The 17,556-nt window shown below is 33.8% G+C and overlaps 3 protein-coding genes across 4 annotated transcripts; 1 reads left to right on the forward strand and 2 right to left on the reverse strand.

The window, feature by feature from the left end:
- Window positions 1–790: 790 nt before the first annotated feature.
- Window positions 791–2,847, reverse strand: LOC114195146 (transcription termination factor MTEF18, mitochondrial-like). Its single transcript, XM_028085535.2, has one exon. The coding sequence runs from the start codon at window positions 2,716–2,718 to the stop codon at window positions 961–963; it is 1,758 nt and encodes a 585-aa protein (XP_027941336.1). The 5' UTR covers window positions 2,719–2,847; the 3' UTR covers window positions 791–960.
- Window positions 2,848–3,760: 913 nt separating this feature from the next.
- LOC114193811 (transcription termination factor MTEF18, mitochondrial-like) lies at window positions 3,761–7,547 on the reverse strand. Its single transcript, XM_028083753.2, has one exon. The coding sequence runs from the start codon at window positions 7,461–7,463 to the stop codon at window positions 5,721–5,723; it is 1,743 nt and encodes a 580-aa protein (XP_027939554.1). The 5' UTR covers window positions 7,464–7,547; the 3' UTR covers window positions 3,761–5,720.
- Window positions 7,548–9,396: 1,849 nt separating this feature from the next.
- On the forward strand, window positions 9,397–16,424 carry ATZW10 (centromere/kinetochore protein, putative (ZW10)). Of its 2 annotated transcripts, XM_028084566.2 has the most exons (14): window positions 9,417–10,181; window positions 10,769–10,906; window positions 11,004–11,162; window positions 11,386–11,547; window positions 11,843–12,070; window positions 12,145–12,294; window positions 13,695–13,787; window positions 14,102–14,197; window positions 14,430–14,558; window positions 14,652–14,729; window positions 14,914–15,072; window positions 15,167–15,311; window positions 15,407–15,489; window positions 15,864–16,424. In XM_028084566.2, exons 1-14 carry the CDS (start codon window positions 9,522–9,524, stop codon window positions 15,945–15,947), a joined length of 2,364 nt encoding a protein of 787 aa, XP_027940367.1. In that variant the 5' UTR covers window positions 9,417–9,521; the 3' UTR covers window positions 15,948–16,424. The 2 variants fall into 2 exon arrangements, 1 of the variants encoding a protein (XP_027940367.1); XR_003606386.2 differs by lacking the exon at window positions 15,864–16,424 and having other exon boundaries at window positions 9,397–10,181; window positions 14,979–15,072; window positions 15,407–15,491.
- Window positions 16,425–17,556: the final 1,132 nt, after the last annotated feature.

Here is a 17,556-nt window from a genome sequence, read left to right on the forward strand (position 1 = left end):
AGGTAAGAAAGACAGATTAAGCAAAATGGCTTGGCCCTGTCCCTGATGAGCAAGAGTTGCCAGCTAACTTGCTAAGTCACACTTTAGACCAAAGGAAATGCTTATGTAAGAAGAAATCATGGCATGTTATATTGTATACAGTGCAAGAAACAGACTTTGATGATTAAAAGATTCTGTCAATTACTCAAATTGTGAATATCATAGATCTATATATAAATAAGAAAGTTACATTATCATAAGAAGACATTTTCTATTAACATCTTAGTAGCAAAATATTCTCACGTAGAGAGATATTAAAGTTTATTCTCATTCACTATTGCATGTATTTTGTTTCTTCTTTTGGTTATTGATATCATCATATATGAAGCTTATTTTCCATTGATTAGTACTGATAGATTATCCTAAAATTTGGTACTTTTGACTGATACGCATAAAGTAATATATGTTAATTCTATTCTATTCTACTAAACACGGGAAACTTCTATTCGTAAGCCACACCAGCTGTGATAAAACACTCTGTAGAAACACCACATAAAGAAATGGCAAAGAAGCCTTATTTGAAGGAGATCACCTCAATTACCATGAAAATATTATAGTTAATATAACAGTTTCTGTTGTCCAGACCAGATTTATCAGACATCTACTACAAATAATTGCCTTCTTCACTGACATTTTTTATTAATTGTCCAATATAAAGGAAATAGCTAAAACAAAGTCAAGTGGGGGGAAAATTAAACTGGCACACCTGGGTAGTACTTATATGACCTCAGTCTAAAAACACATCAAAGAATAAAAAGAAAAAACAATTATTTTTCTTTATTGAAATAGAATTTTATCGTGCATAAAAGAAAAACAGCCTATTCATTTGCAAAGACATCTCCTATACCAAAAGAAAAAAATTATTTTGGCTAAAATGATTTAGTAATGAATATATTAACATAAATAGACACTTCACAAAACTTAAGGGAAGAGCTGGCTCTTATCTTTTAGCAATAACTTCTTTAGACCATCCCAGATGGCTGGACCTTCAGGATGTGCATTCACAATGTATTTTACAAACTTATCATCAGAGGATGCGAGGATAGTGCTCAAGGCCATCATAGGTTTTGCTGCTTTCCTTTCTGCGACCCAGGCATACATTGAAAATCTGAGCATGATTCTCTCTAAATCATAACACAAGTATGCTGGAAATGCCACGACGCAATCTAATGGGTAACCTAAAATGTTTCTTAGGAAATCAATCTTCTTTTGAATCACAACTTTTTTCTGGTTTAGAATCATAGGAGCACATTTTATCATTTTGAGTGCAATGTTATAGTCCAAACCAGCTTCAACTAGGCAATCAAACCTCTCCTGTAATTGATCACCTCTCCCTCTGAATCTTTTTACTGCTTTTGCCATCTCCTCAGAGTTCTCGGCATATCCCAACTTCAGCAAGAATGTTGTTTTCCCCAAATGTTTACTTGGGTCATCACGCAATAACTGTAAATTAGAATTCTGTTTCAGTTTTGAAGCCAAACTAATTAGCTTCAGTGGATCATCCTTTATGATTTGGCATAAATCAGCTTTTCTAAGTTTTAACTGCGAACAAACAGCTTTAGGGCCTTTCAGGGGATGTGAGCTCAGGAGATGCATGTGGTTAGACAAAATACGCGAAATGTCATCTATATCCATTCCAAGATAATGCAAAAAACCAATCACTCCCAAAAGATTTTTTGCACACTTCGTAGTCAAGATATGAGGATATTCTACAAAACAAGAATAAATCACATTCCTATTGAGACCTAACTTAAATGCTAGACCCAAAAATACATATAGCTTCTTCTCAAGACCTTCCAGTAATAATGCAGGGTTTTCCTTGAAGAAATTGTGCATCTGTTCTTCAGTATAACCCACTTCATGAAAAAATTGCATAGCATCAAGCATTCTTCTTGGGTCATATGTTTTCAAACAAGACATGTAATTCCCAATCCAATCATGTCCAATATCAATTTTCTTCAACCAATCCAGAACCATGGCCAATTCAACACTTGTTTCACCAACCAAAAGTGAAGGGCAACAAACAACAAGCTTGATGACCATGGATCTACTCAAACCTAAATTTTCATAACCTCGAAATTTCGACAACAACAATCCATTAGGATACCCGAAAACCTCCTTTGCCTCTCGATAAATCTTCCCTACCCTATTCCTTGGAACTCCATAATTACTCAAAGCGTGGAAATTGGCAAGCATAACATGATCATCCGACAAATACATCATACCACGTGGGAGAAACAAAGGCAACTCATGAGGGCTAATCCCCAAACTCTCAAAGAATGGTTCAAACTCATTGATGGGGTTGTACCACAGCCACTTCCTCAAACACGTGGCAACATCATCATCTTGTCCATGAAACTCTGACACCAAACCTTGAACAAAAGATGGTGAGTTTTTGCTGATGAACTCGGCATCCACGAAACTGTATCCCCGGCTCGAATGCAAGTAATCTAACAGCACATCCTCCACTTTCCCCTTTACCTGCCGAGATAACCGTTTCGCGGAAAAGTGTGAGTGAATGAAATGCACCCTTGAGACTTGAAGAACAGGGGTAGCCGTAGAACTAGGAAAGCTTGGAACTTTGGGAGAAAGGGGAAACGGGTTTCGTTTTGTTAGGGGTTTTTTATATGAACCATGGAAGAAGAGAAAGGGATTGTTTCCATTGTGGTGGGAAATCATTGGGAGGAAATAACCCTTCGCGACTAAGGGATGCGTGCATTTACAGAGGGCGCTTGTTTGAAATTGAAGTATCAAAATGCAACATGGTACATTTTATGAACACAGTTAAAGTGGCAGCTATGGCTAAGGTCAATGCAATGGAAAGGGGTGAAGAAGAGGATACAAATCACCTTATTTTTGTTTATGTTAAACTATATAATCTTTAATAATTATCATTTATGTCATTAGTTTTATGTTTATGATTGAATAATCAAATAAAAGAAGTCTTTATGTTAGTGATTAAATTCACTGTGTTAATGGCAACCAAACCAATGTCCTTTTAAAAAATATATTTTTTTCTTAATTTTAAAATTATATTTTTTATGAAAATAATAATGTTTGGTTTTCCATTAAAAATACACACTTTTCACAAATGAAATGATTAAATTTAAAGATGAATTATCAGTGACTGATTGACGAAAATAAATAATTTTACTGTGCTTTCTTCTTAAGTACTTATTATCGAATATTTATAATCAAATTTTAAGAATTTAAAAGACTACTATTTTTTTTTTTAAATTTTAATAAAAGTGAACTTTTCTTTTCATTATTTTAAGAGGCTGTTGCTCAGGGTTCAGTTTTTATTTAATCAATTCAGTTTACTATTTATTGCAAATGAAGTCCTAAATATTAGGGATATGATTACAATTTAAATAAGTGGTTTTTAGTAATTATTTATTATAAATAAAGTCCTAAATATCAGGAACATGGTTACAATTTAAATAGTGGTTTTTAGTCTTCCAAGTTATTAGGGGTTGTTAAACGTTTATACTGCATTTTCTTCGTGTTAGTTGTATAAAGCTTATATAAGACCATTCCTCTTAATAAAGCAGATATACTATTCTTCTGCAACATCTGAGAGCTTTAATTTATCTGCTGCAACATTGTAAGCATCATTAAGTCTGTACAATATTAGCATCATTAAGTCTTATACTACCAATGCTGAAAATCTGAAATTGTATTTGCAAAGAGATGAAAGTAATTGCTTGTTCATAAGTCAGTCTTTGAGCATCCATACGACCTTAATTCCATTTTTCTGATTTTTTTTTTCATCGAAGCCAGTTTGAGAAGTGACTAGACACTGAACAAGAAGCCAGGTACATATGAGCCACACTCATGCTTGAGCAGACTGCCAAAACTATTGGGAAAAAACTAAGTTTTACATATGATATCCTTCTTGTGGTTCATTGAACTTCAATATTGACATTGGCTGTTTTTGTTAGAATATTCTTGATGGTTCAAACCTGAGAGTATTAGCAGTTTTACCTCTTGTTGGCCAGTTTTCATTCATAATATTCAAAACTGCTTCTAGTGGCCTTGACAAATTTGAGGGAGACATGCTACTTGTGCACTTGTTAATAATGCCTTAGAACCATTTCATCAGCTGCTGTGACTATTACCTGAACATATCATGCTTTTATTCATCAGATAGAGAATCCAGAGCAATTTTCTCAACAATTTTGATTTAACTTTGGTGCCAGGCAAGGCTTCCTCAACTGTAACACTCTGCATCATCTCCGGGTGTACATTCAGATTTAGATTCTTAGGCATTACTACAACTTCAGCTGCACTTTTACCATCAAAGACAAGAGGTGCATATGCAAAATTCTCAGACAAACACGAAGTCTCAGACAAATTCTGCCAACGTTTCATCACATTCAACAACTGATTCCATGTAAGGTGGTGATGGAAACTAGTGTTTTGGACCCAATAAGCCATCAAAATTATCAACAAGCCTTAAAACAGTTGAATGAAAGTTGAGTTCAAGGGAATCATCATGCTAGAAATCCAGTTAGAATATATGAAAGTGTATAGAGTTATGCTTGTACGTACATATAATATGTAATATTTTACAATCAGGTTTAGAAGAAAAATGATGAAAAGGAATTTCCATAAAATACCAAAAGTAACATCTTGAAAAGCCTTGAGACTTAAAGCATAACATTTTATATAAAACAATCAAATCAATCAATATAATTGCAAGAGATTATAAGTGTTGGAAATCGCATGTTCACTAAAGATACTTAAATTATAATATATAAGTAAATACAATTTTATAAGACGGTTTGGTAAGATCGTTAAACTTAAAATTTACTTTATCTATCATCATTTTGAAGGGTTTGTTGTACCATTTCCTATCTATTCACTCGACATGTTAAGACATCGGCATGAGAGTATTTAGAAGATCCTATATTAACTAAAGATATGACTAAATTATAATATATAAATTAATACAAATCTTGTTTTACAAACTAGTTTTGTAAGATTAAAATAAATTGAAGTCAAATTTTTAAGAACGAGTAAACTATATATATATTAAAAAAAACAAAATTACAGCACAGAACATGCCAATAAAAGTAAAATAAAACATAGTATCTATCTCACCCAACAATATGAACAGAACATGATAGCACATAAGCCAACTCTTTTCAAGATACTGATGTTTTGAACAAAATCATAGTCTACAATTATGCAAATTTTAGCAGAAGATAACTAACACAGCTTCAAGCAGTAAAAGTGTTGATTGCTTGCAGGATACCATTGATTAAAGTTAACAAAAAAATAAAAAGAGAGGGATGAGAACAAAATATGACAATATAATGTGGGAAAACATGGGATGATTTGAGTGGAAAATGGGGCAAGAAGAAGTACATTCAACAAAAAGGAAAAAAGAAGATGAAGAAAAATGGCAAGTGTATGTCCCTGGTTACTTTACAAACTGAAGAAGGGCAGAAAACATTAATGTTATGTACATAAGCAATTGCTTCCAAATAGCATTAAAACAACATATGATAGATAGCAATATTATCAACAATAGAAATTTTAGCACGCAGAAAATAGATAGTCATCTATATTTAAAAAAGAAAATGCAAGGGATTCCTTGAACAGAGAGCAAGCAAAGCATACATTAAAATCAAGACACATCTTAGCAAAACAAAACTTGGATACATTGCAAGGAGCTATTAGTTCTTATCTTTAATAGATAACCTTTTTAAACTCTTCCAGACGGCTGGACCTTGAGGATGCACGTTCACAAAGTACTTTTCAAAGCGTTTATCATTGGATGCAACTATGGTACTCAAGGTTAACATAGGATTTATGGCATTCCTCTCCTTCAGCCATGCATACATTGAAAGTCTTTCAACAATTTTGTCCAAATCATGGCAAAAGTATGTTGGGAATCCCACGAGACATTCTAGTGGGTAATCTAAAACATTTTTTAAGAAATCAATCTTCCTTTTAATTACAGTTTTGTTCTGGCTTAGAATCATAGGAGCTCGTTTTATCATTTCAATCACACTATTATAGTCCAAACCAGCTTCTACAAGGCAATCAAACCTCTCTTGTAATTGATCACCTCTACCTCTGAACATTCTTAATGCTCTTGCCATCTCTTCAGAGTTTTCAGTATATCCCAATTTCAGCAAGAAAGTTCTTTTTTCCAAATAGTTTCGTGGGTCATGACTATCTACCTTTCCATCGCTCTTCTGTTGCTGCTTTGATGAAAAACTAATTAGCTTCAACGGATCATCCTTTATGATTTGGTACAAATCAGCTTTACCAACTTTTAACTCCTGGCAGACAGTTTTATGACCTTTCAAGGAACATGTACTCAAGAGATGCACGTGCTTAGAGAAAATGTGAGCAATGTCATCTTTTCCCATTCCAATAGCACACAAAAAGCCAATCACTTTCAACATATTTTTCGCACACTTATACGACAAGATATTGGGATACTCCACAAAATAAGAATAAATCACATTTATCTCAACACCAATTTTAACCAATCGACCAAAAAATAAGTACACCTTCTTCCCAATACCTTCCAAAAACAGTTTAGGATTTCCCCTAAACAAATTGTGGATCCGTTCCTCAGAATAACCCACTTTATGAAGAAACTGCAAGGTATCAAGCATTCTTTTCCAACTATATGTCCTTGAACAAGACAAGTAATTCACCATCGAATCACTTTCAATCCCTATTCTCTTCAGCCACTCAAGCACAGCAACTAATTCACAATTGACATCACCAACCAAAAGCAAAGGACAGCAAACAACAAGCTTCACAACAGTTGATCTACTCAAACCCAAATTCTCATAACCTTGAAACTTTGACTCCAACAACCCACCTGCATACCCAAAAATTTCTTTTGCCTCTTTATAGAACCTCCCCATTCTATTCCTCGGCACCCCGTAGTTACACAAAACATGGAAATTATGAAGCAACACGTGATCATCAGCCAAGAAAATCATGTCATGGGGGAGAAACAAATGCAACTCAGAAGGGCCAATTCCCAAACTCTCGAAAAACGGTTCAAACTCGTTAATGGGGTTGTACCTGAAGAACTTCCGCAACGACCGGGGAACGTCATATTTGTCGTCAATCATTGACACCAATGATTCAACAAAACGAGGCGAGTTCTTGCTGATGTACTCAGCGTCGGAGAAGGTGTAGCCGCGAGTGAAATGCAGGTAATCCATTAGAGCGCGTTGAAGTTCGGTCCTCAAGAGGCGAGAGACCCGTTTGATGGAACGTGGCAAGAGAACGGAACTTGGAGGAGGAAAATCGGTAACTGGGTTTGGCTCAGAAGCACGAAAGCATCGAACTTTGAGGGAAATGAAAGATGGGGTTTTTGTTGGAAGAGGTTTCGGAGGCATTGCGCCATGGGAAAGAAAGAAGCCATTTGAAATGAACAGGGAAATCATTTGGAAGAACTAAGTTATGAGTTCAAACAGTGAAGAGGGAAGAACATGAAGCAAAAAACTGTGACTATAATTTTAATTGCTATTATTATAAAGACTTTGAGTTGTCTAAAATGAAAATTGTGTTCAGACTAAATACAAGAAGTGAATTAAAATATTTCAACTAGTGCTTATTAAATTAATTTTAATTAAAATAAACTTTAATTTGATTAAAATTAATTTTGAAGTGAAGTGGATTATGTTTAAATGTTTTTGATATAGAAACAAACAAGTCAATAGTAAAAATTGTTAGAATTTTTTTCTCCCTCCCAAAAATTATTTAAATTTCTTCAATTAATAGTTAAACTTTAACTTATAATTAATTATTTAACATAACATTAACCTTTGAACAATAATTTATAAGAGAGTATTTTACAAAGAAACTGAATTATTTTTTGTTAAAATATACTGTTTTGATAAAAATTAATTTAATTGTTTAAAATGATAGAATTTTAAATTTCCTAAAAATATAAATTTAAAATTTCATGTTTTTTTCAGTCTCACTTTACCTTTGACGTTTCTTCTCTTCCTTTTCCGTGCTTTTTTTTAAATTGTCAATATCTTTTTCCTGTAGTCACTTTTGCTTTCTCTTCCGGCATTTTGTTAGTTCGTTCTTTCTTTACTGGTTTAATTACTCGGATCGTATTTATTTTTGTTAGAAAATTTCAAAATGGTACCCATTTTGAATTTTGTCTCAATTTATTACCTAATTTTGATTATTGTATCAATGTAGTATCTTTCGTTAAGTCTTCACAAACGGTCTTAACTACTTCGCCATGTGTCAGCCTTTGGATTTTTGAATTTTTTTGAATTTTTTTTTGAATTTTTATTTTTTATTTTTTATTTTGAATTTTTTTTTAAAAAATTGCCACGTGTCAAATCCTTGATATGACACGTGGCAAGGTATCGCCATGTGTCAAGGTACTTGGCAAGTGTATTGTCTTCATTTCAACCTAGTCCCCACATGTGTCTATTTGTTTCAATTTAGTATCCATATATGTTTATTTGTTTCAATTTAGTACCCAATTTATTTGTTTGAATTTTATTCAAATATCTTTTTTTGAATGAAGAAATATTGTATCTCTTTTAAGACAAAATTTATTATTTATATAAATGTTTTATTAATATTTGTTACTAAACATGAGTTATAAAATTAAATATTGAAATTTATATTAAAGCTAATGGTAAAAGTCATGAATAACATATTTGTAAGTCATTTTTAATAACAAATATAAATATAACATTTATTAAATAATAAATTTGGTCAAATAATATTTTTCTATTTTGTAAAAAAATATTCAGACAAAATTAAAACAAATAAATTGGGTACTAAATTGAAACCAATAAATATATAGGGGTACTAAATTGAAACAAATAGACACATGTGGGGACTAAGTTGAAATGAAGACAATGACACTTGTCAGGTACCTTGACACGTGACGATTAAAAAAATTTTAAAAAATCAAGAGGCTGATACGTGACAAGGTAGTTAACACCGTTTGTGAAAACTTAACACAGGATACTAAATTGATGCAATAATCAAAATTGGGTACTAAATTGAGACAAAGATCAGAGTGAGTATCATTTTGAAATTTTCGAACCATTTATGATTCGAGTAATTAAGCCATTTCTTTCTGTTTTTTCTATACTCTCTATTCTTTCAATTATCAGATATTGATATAAAAAATTAGATTTTAAAATTATTAAATATTTAAATTTTGATTAATACATATTTTATAGAAAACAATTTTAAATATTTTAAAATATAAACCTTGCACATATAAAAATTAGTTACTGTATTTAAATTAAAATTTTTTAATTTATTTACATTAAATTTTTTTCTGCCCCAAAACATGTAAAGTGTCAACATTTCCTTAAATATTTTAATCTAATTTTGCAAAAAATCTAAGAATTTAAACTGATGTTCTATCAAATGCAAACTTTGGGCTTATGTAGAAAATTGCTCCATTAACTGGGCCGGTGGCGGTTGGGTCACAGCGAGTCACGCAGAGCTGAAACCAAATGTCCATCAAGTCCAAACGCTCCCATCACGCTAACACCCCCCACAAAAACACACACTCCAAGCGCACGTTAGCAGTCTCCGCCGTCTTCGCCACCGCGCGAGCGCCGTCGATGGAGTCTCTCTTCGACACGATCAACGTCCGCGACCTTCTCTCGGCGCAGGACCTCTCGGACCCAACCTCCCCTCTATCAGCGCCCGATCTGCACCTCCTGATCCAGCGCCTCGAGTCACAGTCCCTCCAGATCCGCTCGCAGGTCCAGTCCTACCTCGTCTCACACCGTGAAGACTTCGCGCGCCTCTTCTCTCTCTGCAACGATGCCGTTTCACAGACTCGCGAGGTCTCCGACGACGTCGCCGCCATTATCCGACTCCTCTCCGATCGACCGATCGATGCCGAGGTGCGCGAGGTTGTGTCGGAGATGAAGGTGAAGAAAGAGGAGCTAAAGGTGAAAAAGGAGCTCCTAGGGCTGGTTGGAACCGTTGTGGCGTTGAACAAGGGGTTAGAAAGTGTGAAGGAAGCGTTGAGGAGTGGAAGGTTCGAATTCGCAGCACAAGGATTAAAGGAGTTGAAAGTGGCGTTGAGGATTGGTGAGGAGGATGATAGGGAGCCTTTGGTGTATGGTTTGTTGAGGAAGGAGTGGTCTCAGTGCTTTGAAGAGGTATGCTCTGCTTCCTTGTTACAATTTTTTATAGCTTGATTTGGTGCATTAGGTTTATGGTTATTTGCTAATACGTCGTGCTTTGAATGTATTTTGCGTGTGCCAATTGAGGTGAAGCCTTTCAGTATGTGGGAAATGAAATAGGTTTTTGTAAGTGGTGATTTGAGTTGTATTGACAATTTAGTGTGAAAACAATGTAGATCAGGGTTGGTTTAGGGGGGGAATGTGCAGTAAACAAAAACTAGATTCCTAGATTTACACATTATTTGCTCTTCATATTGCCTCCCAAATAAAGGCTAAGTACTCAGTTATACGGAAACAAGATGCAGTATGAAGTTATAAGTTATGCCAAGTATATTTCAGTCGGAAATCTTCAACTAAACACAATGATGGTAATACTTAATGCATTTTCCCTGGATGATTACCTCATATTTGCTTTGAAGATGATAGCTGAGTTATACTTTCATTGATATATTTCACAATATAATCAATTTGTGTGATTTGTGCCATAGTTATGATGTTTGGGTCGTTTGTGATTTTTATTGAGTTTGTGATTGTTTTTAGAGGAATTCGATTTGGGTTTGTAGATTCAAGAGGTCCTTGTGAAATATATGGAAAAAGCTGTACGATTTGATGGGGACTTGAATCAAGTTGAGGTCAAGTATCAATTAGAAGTAGAGAATGTGAACAGGATTCAGTTACAAACAGTTCTGGAGGCAATGGATGTAAGTTAATTCATTATAATTTTAACTCTCTATTTGAGATCTTCTATTGTGTTCCAATCGTGCTATTTGTTCTTCCTCTTATTTATTTCATTTTTAGGTTGTTAGTATTCTAGAGTATGGGCTTGCTAAAGTTGCTGATTTGATGATCAAATATGTTATTACTCCATTTGTAAATCATGGACGACCTCTTTCATTTTTAGAGGAATTGCATCAAGAATCGGCTGTCCTGAAGATAGTTGCATCACCAGATATTAAGGTGAGTGTGATGTGCTAGGGTCATGGAATCAATTGTACTACTCACACTTTTCCATTCCATGCCAGAGTTACCTGCCTGCACCGTTGGCAGGGGATATTGTTACTTAGTTGCATGTGTTATTGGTTTATTCACGGACAACATTCACTAATTTTAAATTGAATTTATATTGATTAGATCAGGAAGCATTTTCATTTACCTGATATAATCTTATTTTCATTTTCAGTTTGAATTTTTAGATGGAGAGTTTCTCTATTCAGGGATTCTGTTATTTATCAAATTTGTTTACAGAAGTATTTGCCTCCAGAAAAGTTCTTGGATGCAATGTTTTGGACGGTTGACATGGCCAAGGATATCAGACCTAATAATATCTAGTTTTCTCTCAAAGGTTTGCCCTTCAGACCTAAGCATTGTGTGCTTTGAAGCGAGTCTAAGGATGTGTATCCATATAAATACCATTTTATTGATTTCAAATGAAATTGAAATGAATGCTGCTATTGCTTTGTAATATGCTAGTGCACATGATCCATATGATCCCTAAGAACAAAAATAAGGTTATTCCTATCCCTGTCTATCTTCTGATCTAGAATGATTACTTGGTGGTTAGTTGTAGTGTCTGAAAGACAAGGAGGAAGCGTGTCTTTAATAATTTGTAGATAGTGATTCAAGATCTCTGATTTCAGGTTGTACCAACCGATGCATCAAAACTTCCTGACTTTCAGAAGATCATCATCCGTACATCTGAATTTGAGGCAGCTTTGAAGGAGCTTATGTACATTTCATCTGATAATGATAACAGGCTGAGCAATTTTGCTGAAAATGTTGAGGTTCACTTTGCATTTAAGAAAAAGACAGAGATCTTGGCTAAAGCTAGAAATCTGCTTCTAGAATGTGACTTTTCAATTCCTCAAGTGAGTTTCCAGACTGGGAAAATTATTCTTTTGCTATTTTGATTTGCAATTATTTATGAAGAAGGTTGCTGCAGGAGTATACAAGGGATGGTTCTATTTGGAAGAATGATGAAACATCTGTCCAGTCATCCAGCCATGTAGTAAATTTACTTTTCTTATCAGAGAGATGTCTAGTATCCAAAGCAGCCAAAGAATTGATGGGGCTAATTCATCAGACACTGCAGGTATACCATCCATAAAAAATGAAGTATCTAAATAGTGACTCTAATATGCAGTATATTTTATTTGAAATATAAACTCTGGACTTCTCTTTTCTATATATCATTTCGATCACTAGAGGTCCTATATTTTATCTTTATCACTAGAGGATATCAAATCTCTGCTTATTTTATTGATTCAGTTTTCTCAGTATAAATAAGCCATCCATGTTGTTCCAGAAGCACATGGGTATAGATCGATGTCTCTCTTTCCTATAGTTTAGCAGTTTCTAAATTGAAGTATATGGGAGCAATATTACAAAATGGTGCGGATATCACTGAAGATGTCACACTATAATGACTAGGTGCTTTAAAATGGACAAATACATAGGTGGGGGGTATTTGTGACGATAGAGAAAATGACTTGGATATATTAATTGAAGATGTTATACCACAGGTTTGTAAGGTTAAGTTATGTATAATAAAATGATGGGGAAATTACTAAGAGATGTCACATACAAGATTCAAGTTGAGTGGTTAAAATGAAGAAACGTGTAGTTTTATTAGTGAAAATACCTATCAAACTCAAAGAGAAGTTTGCGACATACTGCTGAACAACTATATTGTATGAGTGTTTGGCTTTAAAGGGATAACTAAGGAGTAAAAAATTAAAATTCTAAGATGGATGTATGATCACATAGGATATAGAATGATTATATATAAGGAGATAATGGTGTGAGTTCTAACTGAAAGACGTCAGGCGTGGTAGGTTTATTGGTGAAAATATCTATCAAGCTCAAAGGGAAGTTTTGTTGTACTGCTGACCAACTATATTCTGAGTGTTTGGCTTTAAAGAGATAAACTACAAAAATTGGGAGTAACAAAAATAAGAATGTCAAGATGAATATTTGATCACAGAAAAGGACAGTACATAAAATGATTATGTAATGTGATAGTGGTGACTTCCGACTGAAAAATGGTTAAAGCAGATAGACACATGGAAAGAAGGGCAGTGGAGGCACCAATTAAGAGAATAGATAGCATGGATTTTAGTCATGTGAAATAGGTAGAGGGGGACCAAAAAAGACTTTGGGAAAAGTTATTAAATGCAATGGATGAATGACATTTTTGAGAATTTAGTTTTTAACCAAGCCAAATGGCACAGTTTAATCTATAAGCCAAACTCACCTAGTGAGATAAAGCTATTGTTGATGTTGTCTAGAGCATTGAAGTTACTCTGTCTAGGCTCAAATTCATTTTATTTTTGAACTTGGGTGATCGGAGTGCATTGTTTTTTTCTTCTTTCATGTTACTAATACTGTGGTGACAATTGTTTGATTATTGAACTGTACCAATACCCTTAATTTAGTTAACAATTTTTTTTATATTAGTAGTGAAGCTGATCTTTGCAACAAAATATTGTCCAGGATGTTTGCTTATCATCTACAAGAGTTGCTTTGGAATTTTATCAGACAGCTAGAGATGCCGTACTCCTTTATGAAGTAGTTGTCCCTATCAAGGTTAGTCCATGTATAGCAGTGACAGTACATTTTAGTATTTCTTTAATGGAGTAAATTTATGAGTGAATCTAATGAATGAATGGCAGTTTATTGTCAATAGAATTATTAATTCTAGAGTAACCCCCTTTTGTACTAATGTGTATACCTTTCCTGATCTTTGGCTGAGATAACCTATAATTGGCATCCTAGACTTATGTGGAGAATTTATCTTCTTTATGCAGTTGTTGTCCTTGTCAAGGTTACCATTAGGTGTTAGTTGTTGTCTGTTTATACTTTCATCTTACAGTAATAACTTCTATTTTTAATTTGTGAAGCTAGAGAGGCAGCTCAGTGGCATTAATCAAGTAGCTGTTCTGTTGCATAATGACTGTCTTTATCTCTCCCAGGAGATACTTGGGTTTGCATTTGAGGTAAACACTTTTAATAGCTAAGGATGAAGTAAATTCGCAATATTTAAGTTATTTACTATTGTTTAACAAAAACATCGGCTTTTATTTTAACTTTAGTTCGTAGTATTTGCTTAAAACATAACTGTGATTCCTCAAATGAAAAATTCAAGACAATCAGACTATGTAAACCTTCTCAATTTTATATGTTTATTGTTTTTTCTTTGCTCCTCATGCATTTGTTTGCTTTTCTCAGTATCGGACAGACTTTCCAAGTTCCATTAAGGAGCATGCTGTGTTTGTTGATTTGGCTCCAAGATTTCAGCTGTTGGCAGAAGAAATACTGCAGAGACAAGTTCACCTTGTTATTTATAATTTGAAGGAGGTACTATCGTAATTAAAATGCTTGAAGCATGCAGTGATATAATTGACACTTGCCTTACTGACCTGGTGCTTCCCCATATTTGCCTGTTTATAGGCTATAGATGGTGCTGATGGGTTTCAAAATACTCACCAGATGAAACAATTTGAGTCAGCTAAATTTAGTATAGAGCAGGTAATTTCCTTGTACTCATAATGTGTCTGTCTACAATACTTTACAATTTATTATTCCTCATTTCTTTTGTTCCCCTTTGTCCTCCCCTGTATCCAGCATATGTGGTGGATTTATTACCATGGATTTCTAGTATTAGTTGATGTCTTTTTAGTTTCACAAATTGAAACTGCATGTACTTGATTAGGTTGTTTTCATTCTGGAAAAAATACATATCATATGGGAGCCACTTTTGCTGCCTTCAACCTACAGGAAAAGCATGTGTACTGTCTTAGAGTCAGTTTTCTCAAGAATTGCTAGAGATATACTTCTGTTAGACGACATTGCTGCAGACGAGACTTTACAGGTAGAATTTATACCATAAGTCAACTAATTAATGCTTGTAGTAGCACTATTGTAATTCATTAGTTGGTCTTAAGCATTATTTCACACATTTTCAGCTTCAAAGGCTTATTCATTTAATGCTGGAAAACCTATCATCATTATTGGAGTCTTTGGCCCCAGTGGAGCAGACTTTGCAAGAGTTCCCTGCACAGTCTCCTGAAGATTTAATCCCATCCTTGCGTAAAATCCGGAAACTATCAGGTATGATGTAGAATCTTCTCAATTATTCCTTAAAAGACAGATTGAATTGTGTTATCTGTTAACAGCTAATCTCCTCATCTTTCATTTTGCCTCAGAATTATTAGATATGCCTTTAAAATCCATTACATCATCTTGGGAGAATAAAGAATTGTTCTCTTGTGGCTTTACAGTAACTGAGGTATTATTTGATTATTGATGTCTTTATTTTTTGGCCTTCTTGGGACAATATATTTTATATCCTTGATTTCTTTATTTTCCTGTGGTTGAATTTTTGTTCCTCCTCTTTCCATATCAAAAGCGTTTTTTTTTTTTTCGAAGAGAAAAAATTGTGGATCATATTGCTACTACAGGAAATAAGAACATGTTTGAGTGGGTTGTTTCATATGATTCACTAGTATGTTTTGTTCCATAAAAGTTTATGTTAAATGGCCTGATGTGATATCTTTTCCTTTGTCTTGTTCATGTTTTTGCAATTTTAAAAGTGTTGTATATTAATTGTATTTGATGAGAACCTGTAAGGTCTCTTACGTTGATTGTTGATCTTTTTGGTAGGTGGAAGATTTCATAAAAGCTATATTTACAGATTCGCCTTTAAGAAAAGCATGTTTATGGAGGATACAAAATGCAAGCTTTTAGGATTCATCTAACTTCGTGCTGAATCTATAAATACGAAGAACACACTGGAATTTGAGATTTTGAGATGATCGAAGACCTTGGCAAAGGCATGCTGGAGTTTGAGCTGCCACTCCAAATACTACGGGTAGCAGATGTGTGCTGATAAATTCTGATGAGGAGGCTTCCCGATAAAGATTTTGTTAGACAAAAGTGTATGCTGTACGAGTGATAGTCTTTCTATTTACATTTTTATTCCTTTTTCGTTCAAAGCAGCAATGTAGGGAGGGGTTGTGCAGACTTGTGCCTGGTTTCTTTTGTAGAGAAAATCCTAATTGGCATCGATAGGAATAACTGGTATGAATCCAATGGTAGATACAAGCATGTAATGCTACTCCTTAAAGATAGATTCAGTGAGACCATTTTTAGATACATATATAGGTAAACGATTATCGCTCAGATGTTGGAAATAGAATTATTTTTCAGGTGTTGTGATTCGCATTATTACGTCATAAATATTGTGCAATTACCTACATGGCGGTCATGCAATTGGATTGTATCGACCTTGAATTTAATAGAAATGATGTTATTTTGTTTAAATTCAATCCAAAGCTCTATATACTGGCAATTTGAATTTGGCTAGATTTTTTTGGTATCAATGCTCTCGTGTTGATATATAAGAAATACGACATGATTGAGGTTTTCTGAGGAAGTTTCTTCGTCGAGCTTAATATTTTTGGTCAATGAAAGGACAACTTTTCATTATAAGTGGTCTTGGTAACAAAAGTTAAAACCTTATATCATTGAATAATGTGAAATATTAATATTAATAGATTTCAGCGGGATGCAAGTGGGGAAATCGTATCCGTGACTGTTGCAGGGAAAGCAGAGAGAAATGGAACCGAGGAAAATTGAATTACTGAAACCTGAAGATATCAAATGGAGATAGAGGTAAGAGTGAAAGTAATAGTACTAACTGTACATTAACCGATGATTTCGACACAAATATAGACAAAGTTCCATTTAAACTAAATTTTATTTATTCATACAAATTCAACACATCAATAAATTTACAGCAACATTACACACTCATCAGTCACAACACATGCACCTTGATTAATAAAACTGAAGTAGATCCCCAGACATAGACTCTTGACTGTATGTAACAGGCATGTTTTCAACGTATGCATTTAATTGTAATTTATCTACATATCTCAAAAACTGTCAACGAGATTCAATCCCGTGTAAGTGTTTTACATTGATGATACCTGTTTATAAGATTTGTAATACCTCAATGATCCACTACACCTAGATTTATATCTAAATGACATCACTCTTTCAATAGCTAATGATTTTGAGGAGAATGTATGTCTAAATATTTGTACTTTAATTTAAATAAGTTAGTTATAAGAGTTTTTTTATGTTTCAATTTAAAATATATATATATTAGGTATTTAGGAAGTTAAGATTGAGAGACTTTGTATTTTATTTTTTATTACATTTTTTCTTTACACATATAAAGAGATAGAGTCTTAAAAAAATTGTTAAAACTTCTCTTTATGATAAATCTCTTCTTCTAGAATATATTTTCTAAACATAAAAAACCAACAGAGTATATAGATCATCAAAGATC

Source organism: Vigna unguiculata, chromosome 8 (genome assembly GCF_037176805.1).
Source record: "Vigna unguiculata cultivar grain cowpea cultivar isolate G323 ecotype 2 chromosome 8, ASM3717680v1, whole genome shotgun sequence".
In the NCBI taxonomy this organism is placed as follows: domain Eukaryota; kingdom Viridiplantae; phylum Streptophyta; class Magnoliopsida; order Fabales; family Fabaceae; genus Vigna; species Vigna unguiculata.

Coding starts and splice junctions, on each gene's coding strand:
- LOC114195146 (XM_028085535.2), bottom strand. CDS start 2,718: ATGATTTCCCACCACAATGGAAACAATCCCTTTCTCTTCTTCCATGGT.
- LOC114193811 (XM_028083753.2), bottom strand. CDS start 7,463: ATGATTTCCCTGTTCATTTCAAATGGCTTCTTTCTTTCCCATGGCGCA.
- ATZW10 (XM_028084566.2), top strand. CDS start 9,522: ATGTCCATCAAGTCCAAACGCTCCCATCACGCTAACACCCCCCACAAA. Junction 11,163..11,385: donor TTGCATCACCAGATATTAAG/GTGAGTGTGATG, acceptor TTTCATTTTCAG/TTTGAATTTTTAGATGGAGA. Junction 11,548..11,842: donor TATCTAGTTTTCTCTCAAAG/GTTTGCCCTTCA, acceptor CTCTGATTTCAG/GTTGTACCAACCGATGCATC.